General features: G+C 45.3%; 1 protein-coding gene across 1 annotated transcript in view; it reads left to right on the forward strand.

Moving 5' to 3' along the window:
* Positions 1-12850, forward strand: part of SLC22A23 (solute carrier family 22 member 23) — a 182693-nt gene that overhangs the window by 68059 nt on the left and 101784 nt on the right. The window contains exon 3 of the mRNA XM_063451779.1: positions 11115-11269. Coding sequence (XP_063307849.1) covers positions 11115-11269 — 155 coding nt within the window. The remainder of the gene's footprint in view (positions 1-11114; positions 11270-12850) is intronic.

Consider the following 12850-nt stretch of genomic DNA (forward strand, 5'->3'; position numbering starts at 1 on the left):
CTGATGTAGGTATTTTTCTGCACCTTTTGACAATCTTCACTTGGTGCTAGGTTGCCATGGTGACCTAGATATAGAAACTGGCCTCTAGAATTTTGCCTACTTGTTTATCAGAAGCGATAGAAATAGGTCCTCTGACCAACGCTATAAGTTGTGAGGGAACTATGGGGATTAGCTCTCCCTGACCCCTGGTTGTCTGAGCTATAGTCCTCTCTTACTGCTCTCTGGCGTTCTAGATTTCCTGATGAATCAGTGCTGTGGGCGATGGTAATTGTGGATGTAAACCCAGTATTTTATTCATTGCAGAGAGAGAGAGAGCGAGCATGGGAATCAGTCTGTGTCTGACAGAAGCATACGAAAACATGCTGCAGCACAAGTTGAGTTTTTTTTTGTTGCTGAGCAGATTAGTCCTGTGCTGCTGAGCACCATCATTAGACAGTACCCTCACTGCAGCCTGCTCCCCATGGCTTACCGGTGTGCTCTGTGAAGCCTACTAGTGTGCTCTGTGAAGTCTGCACCCCAGGCCTGCCAGTGTGTTCTGTAAAGCCTGCCTCATTTGTAGTAGCTCAGTATTCGTGGTGTTTGTGAATAACACCAACAGTAATGTGTCGTTAGAGAAACACTTGTGTTAGAATACAAGGAGTAGGGAGCAAAAAGGGGTGTCTTGCCTCCTTGACTGATATCGGCAAGATTGATGCTATCTGCAAATTCAGTGCTTTTGATGGGAAAGCATTGGAAGGCTAGTGCGCAATACAAGCAAAACGCAGTGCTGCGCCAATCAGGTGGTCTCTCCTCTTGAGAGCTAACAAGCAAGTGAGCATTTTACATTGAGGGTCTTTGTGAACAATGCAAAGACCCAAATGTCCGTTTAACTTGGACACTGTAGCATTGAAAGTCTGTGTTTTCAAAAGTATGACAATGCATTCAAATAAGCACAGGAAACCTTTCCAGTTTTCACAACTGTGGATTGGAAATCTGGAAAAAAAGACTGCCATGTCATGCCTGCTTGTTTTTATATTTCTTTTAAAGTAGCCTTATAACCGATATATACTGCAGAATATTTGAGTGGACTGTAATCACACTGTATCAAATCTGCATTTTGGATGGACTTTCTGCTCAATTACCCTGTAATGCATTATCCTGCTGCTGTTTGGCGACTTTGTGCTGAATTATTAGTAGTCACTTCATGCTAGATACACCTCAATTATACCTTGTAAATATATATATATATATAATTTTTTTTTTTTTTTGCTGTCTATGATCTTCTGAAACTGCTCCATAAGTACAGAATAATCTATAAGTTTTCAAAACAAAAAAATGTCTGGCAGCCTGAATCCATTATATTACCATAGTTTTTCTAAATTAGTTAAGAAAAAAAATAAAGTGTCAGTAGTGTGTCCAGTTTTAGTAGGTATCTCCACAGAGAAGTAATGGCATTTCAAAACTCAAATCTATTCTTTTCCCTATTTTCGAATAACTATTACTTCAACGGTAATAAGCACTTTAATTTTGAAAGTTCTGATTTTGTTGAATTCTTTCCTCATATTTCACGAATTGTTTTTATTTTTTGATGCCTGTAATCAGATGTATTCATCTAAATAAAAACTTTTTAATGTCTATGGGTTTTTTTCAAACAGCCGGAGGTTTATGGAAAATATTTCTTCTGCCAACTGAACCAGATGAAAGGCGCTGCCATTTTAAATAATTAATTACCACATTTTCCCATTCATTATGTAAATGTTTTCCCTATGATTCTTCCATCACTCCTCCGATCACACTAGTTGTCAGCTGTAGTATACTTTTTATTAGAGACCTATTACATGTGTTAATTCAGGAAGTTTTTTTTGTAGCAGAGATCATTATCATGGAAAATGTAAATTGATTTACCTAAAATGCCTTGGTGTGCCTTTTCAGAATGCATTTGGCAAGTCAGAATGAAATTAGATTTTATTAAAGACACGGAGGCTCATATTATGCATAACTCTTTCTTTATTTCCTCAGCAGCAAAGATAGAGGAATATAAATATTGTCAAAATGAAAGAAAAAACTGAACAGGCATAACAGTCAGCCAATCACATAACAGAGGAAGTAGCTATATAAGTCCTGTGTCTCCCACAATCCCCCTCTTTCTTTGCTGCTTCCTCAGACAGCTAAGTATCCATGTTTAGCTCTCTTACTTGTTGTACTTTGATTGTGGTATTTCTTGTTATTATTGCCATTTACTGATTTTACTTTGGTGTTGTGTTTATTGATGCATCCCTTGTTTAAATGTATATGCATCGTTTTTATTTGTTGTGCTCTTAGTGTGCCTTGGGGATCCCTGGGGGTTTTTCCCCTTTACCGGGAGATTTTTTATCTCCCTGCCTTTCCCTTGCTCCCTCGCGGGTGCAAACAGTGATTTTTGCCGCGGCCGGTCCTTGCTTCACGACCGCGGCTACGTGCACTTCCCTGCCCGCCCGCGGTCTTACCGCGCGGGCAGAGTGCACGCGCCCCTTCCCCCGACGGGTGCACGGCCGCGAGCACTTCCCTCGCGTGCGGCGGCCATTTTGGACGGACCTCCATGCGGTCTGCCTCCTAGTTGCCGTGCAGTCGGTCGCCTCGATCCCTCCCGGGCACACTAACGGTCTGACTATTTCTTCTTGCTTTTTCTCTGTGGGTTACTCAACCCTTTTAGTTCTCTCCTGCCCCATTTCGTTAGTTTAAAAGTTTGCTCTTACAACCTATAGCCAGCATGCAGGATAGGGATGATGGGCCTGCAGATCCCTCTGGGGACTTTACCATGGAGACTACTGAGAGTGCTATGGCCTCTCAGGAATTTCAAGCATTGCTTGAAGCCACTATGGCTTCCTCCCTGCAGAAGGCTATTGCCTCGGCCATGGGGGCTGTCTCCTCCTCATTTACCCACTCCCTGCACTCTATGGTTGTACCTGCAGTAACCACCCCAACTTCCCAGGGTGGGGGGTCCCCTTCCCCTGCCCAGACAGTGCCTGGGGCACGTAAGGCTAAGGCCAAATCCAAAATTGTCGGCTCCCACTCCTCGATGCAGGTGCTACCTGCCGTGAATGACACGCTGGAAGCGGTCACTGATAGCGCGCACCCCACGCGCAAAAGAGCCCCTGGCCGGGCTAAAAAGGCTAGACTATGGAAAAGGGCCAGAGCCCTAGATGATGGGTCGGATACCGACCGGAGTGTGGAGGATGAGTCCGACCATATGGGATATGACTCCTTTGATGAAGGTGAATCTGGCGAGGATTTGCCCCTTACGGGCGTGACCCCCTCGGGCTCCTCTGCCAAGGCCAGTGGCCACTTATTAGACGCCTCTGGGGATACCAAGGCGATTCTTGACCCGCAGGGTAACCCCCTGTTCGACCCTGACGACTTGCGGCACCCCAGGTCCGCTGAGTGGGTTCCCCCAGACCATATTGCCCAATACGTGGCTAAGCGTATTCGCACCCCGCTCTCTAAAGAAGGCCGCAATAAGCTGCGCGCCGAATGCCCGAGGCCTTCCCTCCCCGGCGCCGCCGGCAAAACCCCGGATATTGACCCCCAAATTGCCCAATTCCTCAATAAGTCGGGCTGGAAGCCCAAGAAGGGCCTTGACCACTCCCTGAAAGGGTGCCAGGACAAGATCCTGGATACTCTGGGGCCCCTATCGAAGTTATACGAGCTTCTTGAAGCTGCCAAATCTGGAGACTCAGTTTTGGATATGGATGTGGCCATCGGGTGGGTCCAGCGAGCTATATGCCGGCTGGGCAATGCTAATACGGCTATGTCCTCTGAGAGGCGTAAGGCGATCCTCCTAAAGATCGACCCTAAGCTGGCCGCTATGACGGTGACAGAACCTGACCCGACTGAGGAGGGCTTGCTGTTCGGCTCCTCCTTTGTCAAAGACATGGGCTCCTATGTGAAGACCTTTACCGCAATTGATAAGGCGCAAGCGAACATGAAACGCATGTTCGCGCCCAAGGTTTTTGGAGGGGCCGGGCGTAGCAGGAACCGTCCGCCTGGCCGCGGTTACAGAGGCTCGTTCCGAGCACCCAGAGGTTCCTTTTTTCCATCACGAGGCTTCCAAGACCCGAGAGCACCCACCTTCTTCCCAGCCAGAGGCAGGGCTTGGGGCTCCAGATACCCCCGCAGTGGCGCTCCTAACAGACGTCCTTACGGTGAGTACCCCTTCTTCCCCTCCCGCTCAGGTAGCGGGGAGGTTGGCCTTGTTTTATCACAGGTGGGTGGCACTGACCTCAGATGCTTGGGTACTACAGTGTGTAAGGGGATATCGCCTAGAGTTCGTTTCTATGCCTGTCCAGTTTTATCCCCCCAGAGAACTGTCTCTTCCACCAGATCAGGACGAGATGATTTCCGCGGAAGTCGTGGAAATGTTGTCCAAGGGCGCAATAGAGGAACTGCCGTTCGCCGCACGAGGCTTTACAAGCAACTTGTTCCTTGTACCAAAGAAAGGAGGCGGAGTTCGCCCCGTGATAAATCTTCGCCCTCTCAATGCTTTCCTACGTTACCAACATTTCTAGATGGAGGGCATACACTGCCTCAGAGACCTTCTACGCCAAGCGGACTGGCTGGCCAAACTGGACCTGAAGGACGCTTACTTCACGGTTCCCATTGCCGCAGACTGCAGGGACTACCTGCATTTCACTTGGCATGGCCGACGATGGCGCTTCACCTGCCTGCCTTTCGGTCTCTCTTCGGCTCCTTGGTGCTTCACCAAGCTCCTGAAGCCGGTGGTGGCATTCCTCCGAACCCGAGGGGTCCGCCTCATTATTTACCTGGACGACATTCTGATCCTATCCCAGTCGAGGGCGGACCTCCTACTACACTTGGACTGGACGACCGACCTTTTACAAGGTCTGGGATTTCTGATCAATTGGGACAAATCGGTCCTGACCCCCGCCCGGTCAATAGAATTCCAGGGCTTCAAAGTGGATTCCGTCCAACAGTTTTTGTTTCTACCGGATTCCAAGGTGAAAGCCATTCGGAAGGAAATCCGGAGGGCTCTTCGTGTCTCAGACTTGTCAGTAAGACAATTGGCGAGAATTATTGGCCTCCTCGCAGCCTCTATTCAGGCGATCTTCCCGGGCCCACTACATTACAGAGCCCTTCAACGGCTCAAAGGGTCGCATCTTCGACTGGGCCACTCCTACGAATCTCGGATACGCTTGGACGCGGAGTCCAGAGACGAGTTAGAATGGTGGTTGGCACACATGGAGGCATGGAACGGGAGAGCCATTTTCGGCTCCGTCCCAGACGTAGTGATAGAGTCCGATGCCAGCTTGCACGGCTGGGGTGCTCGTTGTGGAGACGTTTCCACAGGAGGCAGATGGTCCGACATGGAGAAGTCGTTACACATCAACTGCTTGGAACTTCTGGCGGGGGCATTCGCGATCCGCAGCCTTACCCCAGGACGGGCGAATTGCTGCGTTCTGCTCAAGATGGACAACGTGTCGGCGGTCCGTTACATAAATCACCTGGGCGGCACGAAGTCCAAAATGTTGGCGATTCTAGCGAAGGATTTCTGGCAGTTCTGCCTCTACAACAACGTCTCGGTGACGGCGGAACACATTCCGGGTCTGGACAATTCGGGAGCGGATTGGAATTCCAGACACTTACGAGACTCTGGCGATTGGCATTTGCACGCCTCGGTGTTCCGGGGCCTGGACATGTTATGGGGAAAGTTCCAGATGGATCTGTTCGCATCACGGCTGAACACTCAGCTGCCGAGGTTCTACAGTTGGAGGCCGGACCCGGCAGCGGTGGCGACGGATGCCTTCCTCCAAGACTGGCCGCAGGGTCACCTGTACGCTTTTCCCCCGTTCAACATGATCGCACGCACGATCTCGAAACTGGTTCGCCACGACTGTTGTGTGGCGTTGGTCACCCCTCTCTGGAGATCTCGACCATGGTTCCCTCGCTTGATGGAGTTGTCAATAGATTTTCCCCGGTTGATACCAGTCTTCCAGGACCTCCTTCTGGATCCGGATGGGAACTCGCACGACCTGGTGATTCAACACCAGTTGCCCCTGATAGCATGGTTCCTTTCAGGGGACCTTGGGTTGTCTCAGACGTTCCGCAAACAACTCTCCTGCTCCTCGATAACGCCTGGGCCCCAGGCACACGAACGGCTTATCGAGCTTCATGGAGATCGTGGTCTGGTTGGTGCATGGAACGGGCAGTGGATCCCGTATCTGCCCCTCTACATCTGATCCTGGAGTTCCTCACGTTCCTGTTTGACTCGGGCAAGGCGTACCGCACGATCAACCTATCCCGCTCGGTTATTTCGGCCGGACACAGGGGTTTGGATGGTTCGCCTGTCGGCAGACATCCTTTCGTATGTCGCCTTCTCAAGGGTATTCGCCTTGCACGTCCTCCTCGGCCTCGTTTCTCTGCCTTTTGGGATGTCAACGTGATGTTGCAGTTCCTCTCATCGTGGTACCCTAACCATGAATTGACTTTGAAACGGTTGTCATCCAAGCTGGTGATGTTACTCTGTTTGATCTCTTGCAAGAGGGTCTCTGACGTCAGGGCCCTGGATTGGGACGCCGTTGCATTCACCCCAGAAGGTGTTACTTTTGACATATCCAGGAGGACGAAGTCTGCATCCAAGTCGTTTACTTACCCGAGGTTTTCTGGTTGTCCGGCACTCTGCCCAGTGGATTGCGTCAAAGTTTACCTGGATGCTACACATTCCCTTCGCTCCGCTGATCTACATGATTTGTTCTTATCTTTTAAGTCACCTCACCGGCCAGTTTCGACACCTACTCTGGCACGTTGGGTGCGTTGGCTACTATCTTCTGCAGGTATAGACACCTCTGTTTTTACGCCTCATTCTGTGCGGGGCGCGATGGCTTCGAAAGCATCCTCAGTCGGATGTCGTCTAGAAGACATTATGCGAGCGGCGACTGGTCCAGGGAATCGACCTTTCGAGATTTCTATTTCAGACCAATTGAACACATCGCATCTCGAGTAGTGGCACAGCTTTGAACTTGCATAATATGAGCCTCCGTGTCTTTAATAAAATTCCCAGATTTTACTAGTAACATGACGTAAAGTCATGATTTTATTAAAGACACGGAGGCGAGTATTATTCCCGCCCACCCTCCCGGTGTGGATTCTGGGAAAGGAGATGCTTCGGTGCTATTCAGGTATGCTTTTCAATTAGGTCTGTATTTATATCATGTATTTATATCATGTATTTGCATCATGTTTTGGATGATCTTGACCGTTTTATGCTGGATCCTAATTTTATATATTTTCTATTTCAGAATACAGTTTTTTTTGTATGGCTCCTCACGGTTATGTTTGGTCTACAGTTTTGAGTTTGGAAATTACCATATTTTTCTATCTTTTTTAGCTTGAAGTTTTCGTATTGTTTCCCGTTTGGATCAAGTGGGACATCGTTATCTTACCTGGTCTTCGGTTTTCGCAAGAAAGAGGGGGATTGTGGGAGACACAGGACTTATATAGCTACTTCCTCTGTTATGTGATTGGCTGACTGTTATGCCTGTTCAGTTTTTTCTTTCATTTTGACAATATTTATATTCCTCTATCTTTGCTGCTGAGGAAATAAAGAAAGAGTTATGCATAATACTCGCCTCCGTGTCTTTAATAAAATCATGACTTTACGTCATGTTACTAGTAAAATCTGGGAATTGTTCTTGCTTTATATAAAACACCTAGTATATAAAAATTATATTGGATACTTTTAATTAGCAGGATTAAAAATGCACATATATGCTTGCAGTTCACCATAACTATAACATCTAACACCCTATGTTAAACCGTTTTATATATTTTTATATTTGTTGTTTTTTTTTATTTTATTTTTTTTATTCTAATACGAAGTATTTTTAGACACCTTTACTTTCCTTTCGCTAGGCACGGCGCAATCTCCATATTTATTTTTCTTTAGTGTATAAAGTACTGTTTTCTCACTTGTGCCCCTCAAAAGTCAGGACTACTAAACAAATTCCAGAATGTAACTGACATCACATGCAACCTACATGTATTTTTAAAAACATTTTATTTATATTAAAATTCTTTATTTTGTTTGTGCAAAGGTGAAACAAGTGGTTAGGCACTGCCACAACAGCAGGTGCAACCCGGTGACATACATAAGATAACATATGGCAATAGAGATTAACATTGCACATTTTTTAAAGGTAAATTAGCAGGTTTATGTCTAGATCGTTAGTAAATGAGAGATATGCATATATTTTAATACAAGCTAGGCGCAAGCTGGGAGACTATATTTGTCATAAGGAATTAATTTGTCGATTATTAACAGTAGCTTATAGATAGTGATAATGTAGAGTGTCATCGCTTAATCATCAAGATGATTTCTGTGTCACTGTCATGTGTAAAGTCGCTTTTCTGCGCTTAGTAGTTTAGTTGGGGCGCTCATACAGTCGCTTATTTGCAATTAGTAGTTTAGTTAGGGCGCTTATACAGTCGCTTGTCTGAGCTTAGTAGTTTAGTTAGGTCGCTTATTTAAAATTAGTAGTTTAGTTAGGGCGCTTATACATTCGCTTTTCTGAGATTAGTAGTTTAGTTAGAGTAGAGTAGAGTAGAGTAGTGTCGTATCAAGACATGCAGGTACAGCTATATATTCGCCCTCCGCTTAACGCTACTGAGGTGCTCGGTGTACGTGCAGACCGTACAGGGCGAGCGTTCTAGTGTAGCATGAGATATCATAACATTATATACCACCTAACACTTAAAACATCATTGCTAACATTTGCAATAAAATTAAGGCGAAACAATAATCATTAGAGTAGGTTAGAGTAATCAGGTACTGTCCTGCGTCTAGCGTGGATTATTAGGTTTATACAGTGTTTAAATTAGGCTGAGGGCACCACAGATTATGCCTACATGAGAGAGGGGGGGGAAATAGACATGAGGGAGAAACAAGCTGGGTGCCATGTGGGCATATAATAATAGGTGGCAGGCTATCTAAAAGCATGGCTGATGCGTGCTGTAAGGCGCTATGCTAATGTAAAACCACCATCATGGAGGTGCTGAAACATTTGAAACATTTGACACGGGTAAACAGTGTATATTACGTGAAAGTTCAATCTCGTCGGAAAGTCTCTGTTTAAGAGGTTGCCGTGTAGTATGGACAGCGTCTATAGTAGTAGAGGCTTTAAGCTTGTACCCCTATATGTCCCGGTTCGTGAGTTCCCTGTCAGCCGATACCTTGCATATTGAAGGGTGTTAGGGATGGTAGAGAGTCCTGGTGAGGCACCGCGAGGTGCTGCTTTGTGGGCTCCAGCTGCTGACTCGTCCGTCCTTCGCTGTGGAGGCCCACTCTGGCGATGCAGGCAAGTGGAGTCATATTCTGGTGATTGCTGCCCCGTCTGGAAGCCCTCAGGGTTCCCCCTTCTGTGCTTGGCTGCAATGGGGTAACACGGCCACAGTCTCTGTGTCTTGCGGCGTCTTTAGTTCTCCTTTCAGGTTGCTTGGGAGTCCGTCGCTGGATAATGTGAGTTGGGGTCGGGGTCTTCTTCCTCCACGGTCCGCAGGAGTCTCGGGTTGCCTTGTGCCGGATGCAAGCAATTGGTTTTCGGCGCCGTATTTTAGGCAGCGCGGCAGCTTGTTTCGTCTGCTTTCTCTTCGGGTACCTCGTGGGTTGCTTGACTGAAGGCCTGCTTGGGTCTAGGACTGGCTGTGTGTTTTTTTGATCGTTCTTTGCTGAGGTATTCTGCGTTGCCCCCCGCTGGGCCAGTTCCCGGAATTTTACCCAGAATGTTTCGAAGGCTTGTGCGATGCTGTCTTTCGTAGCTCCCTTCCTGGGAGTGTGGGTGAAGCTGGATCCCGGTTTGGCGGCCATCTTGGCTCCCGCCACGTGGGATTCCGGTTCTGCAGAGCCTCTCCAGTGGATGCCGGACGGGTATGTCTGCGCTTTGGGGGGGACCGGGATGACCCCCGCCGGTCCATAGGGGGGGGGGTGGGAGCACTTATGGCCTCCGTAGTCGACCTTAGTGCAGGAAGAGCGGCCGTCTCTCCCCGCCTCGGTCTCCAACAGGCCGCATGGCTGTGTCGTCCTGGAGCCGCTGGCTACCGGCAGAACAGCCACAGGTAACATGTTCCTGGATCGCTCACGGGTGTCCAGCAGGAGTATAGAGCGGTATTTTGTCGTTCTGGGCACTTTAAGTAGTCGATTTATAGGTCTCGGGCCCGGAGCTCGGGCAGCCTGCGACCTTCCACTTCAACAGTCAGGCTCCGCCCCCCTATTTATATAAACTTACCATAGATGAAAATAAGATGAATTGATATTTTAGTGTCTGTCACCATAAAATTTATATGTAGTATTTTATTTTTTTATACAACTGGCTATCTATAAGTAGACTCAACAAATAGAAAACCGCAAACCATGGATGCCTTTATGTTTTCCCATTTATTGATGACGCATTTACATTTCATAAAATGTATTTTTTTTTATTTATTTTTTATCCAAAATGTTGCAAATGTGTTCAAAGGTCAATATAAATAAAATGTTGAAATATCAGATAATGCTAATGTTGCCTGAGAGTTGTTGTTTTTTTGTCTTGACAAAGGCCTCATCCAGCCAAAACATTGTATTTTATGTCCGTGGTTCCTAGAAGTTTACACAAAACAAAATAATTTGAGTGCCCAGACCTTTCATCTATATTTGTAAGATTTATTCACTAAAGCATGAATTAAAAATGCATTGCAAATTTTTACGCCAAAATAACCAAATCAGAAAAATTTGTCAGCCATGTTTGCAGTTTTGGCTAAAAATGTTAAATTCACTTTGATTCTTTGATTCACTTAAATTCACTTGTGAAATTGTAATTTTTAAAAAAAAAAAAAATTCACGTGGAGTAATTACTTTCATTTATACCGGTTTCAATGTGTAAAATAACACACAATTTGCAATTACTACTATTTATTTAGTGCTAACTTATTTTGCAGTGTTTTACAATGTTATGAACAATAACTGAGACAATTAAATAATGTTACAGGAACAATAAGTTGTTGAGTACCCTGCTCAAACAAACTTACAGTCTAGAGAAGGTAATAAGTTGTCTCTTACTCTTGATTTTATAAATGTTTGATAACCACAAGAATTTTCCTATTTTTCTTAGGGTTGGTCGACGTCTTGTTTTGATGATTTCTCTCATATTCAACCTGGTTTTTGGACTATCTGTGGCCCTCTCTGTGAACGTTACAATGTTCAGCACGCTGAGGTTCTTTGAAGGTTTCTGTTTGGCTGGAATATTCCTGTGCTTGTATGTACTGAGTGAGTACCTTCTTACTGTTGTGATTTGTCCCAGTTTAGATTATTTGCACATTGTACCAAATGTAATTTTCAGTCTTTGTTCCTGAAAGCTTTCACGCTATGCTATGCATTCCGGATAATCTATTGCTAATGTAAAGGGTTACTTTAAGCAGTAACCACTATCGTTCTCAGTGGATATACGGGGGCAATATATGGGAGTCTTTTGGATATATGGGAGTCTTTTGGTGCCTCTCCCCATGTTTTCTGTCAAACCATTTTCAAGCAATATGAAAAAAATCTAGGGCTATCACAGGCAGCCAAACCTATGTCAGTTGCTGTCTGTTGAATATAGGGGATGCTGGGCAATTTGTCTCAGTACTTGTAACCTAGCATTGCTGTAGGACAGCTGTGGCTTTAATAGCTGAACGGCTTTAGGTGCCAGGGAGATACCCAGTTTTTGTTTTTTTGTTTTTTTTAAGCTGCTTGAATATAGTTGACTGTAAACAGGGGAACAGCACCAGTAGATTTGTTGCACAAAGACTTGTACAATGAAATGTATTTGTTATTGTGCTTAGTGTGCCCCTTTTAAGTTCCAGCGACTCACCCTAAACACTCCAGCAAGGACTGTCTGGGTTTGGTCTTTCCATTTTCAGCAGTGTGATAAACACAGCAAGATTAGTTTTTTTTCCATATAAAGTTTACCAGTTCAGCCTTGTGCACCCTATGATTTTTAGTGCAAAGTTTTAAGTGTAAGCAGGATTCGAGCATGCCAAATCATTGTTTTATACTTTTTGGCAGCGTCAAACTGACATGCTCCGGTGCCTGCATCTAAAATAAGCATCTAGAGTGAATATCATAACATTTTAAGTAGAAAAATTGCTATTTAAGGAATATTACATTCATTTTTAAAACTGGGGAGAAAAATAACCTGCCACCATAAATACCCAGCTGACTCTGCTGTAGTTGCTCGGAATGTATACTTCCAAGTCTCTCTAGGACGAGGACTACTGGTGTTGGACTCCATATCTCTGAATTCCCAACCTATAATACCACACATATGGTATTGTTATTCTCTGGTTTATTCTCTGTTTTATGACTGTTTTTTGTGATATCCTATATGAAGATTCGTGGTGGTCTGTGCATATTGCCTGTTGTACCCGGTTTATAAATAAACATATTTCGCTGTAATTTATACATTGTTACAATATTGAACTCGAAGGCCAAAACTTACTGTATATACTCGAGTATAAGTCGACCCGAATATAAGCCGAGGCACCTAATTTTACCACAAAAATCTGGGAAAACTTATTGACTCGAGTATAAGCCTAGGGTGGGAAATGCAGCAGCTACTGGTAAATTTCAAAATTTGCAGTTGAACACAAACAGCAAAAAGTGCAAAAGTTGGCTATGTCCTTAAGTGTATGTCCAACTTCTGAAGCTGTGTCCTTAAGGGGTTAATAAAGGTGCTGATTTCTTTATATTTTGAAATTTTTCTAATAGTGCAGATATAAAATTTGTATTTTTGAACTTTTTTTTTTTTTTTTTTTAACCTTTAACCTGATATAGGCTTTTGGACAAGACCCCCCCCCCCCCCACACACAC

This window comes from Pelobates fuscus, chromosome 4 (assembly GCF_036172605.1).
Source record: "Pelobates fuscus isolate aPelFus1 chromosome 4, aPelFus1.pri, whole genome shotgun sequence".
In the NCBI taxonomy this organism is placed as follows: domain Eukaryota; kingdom Metazoa; phylum Chordata; class Amphibia; order Anura; family Pelobatidae; genus Pelobates; species Pelobates fuscus.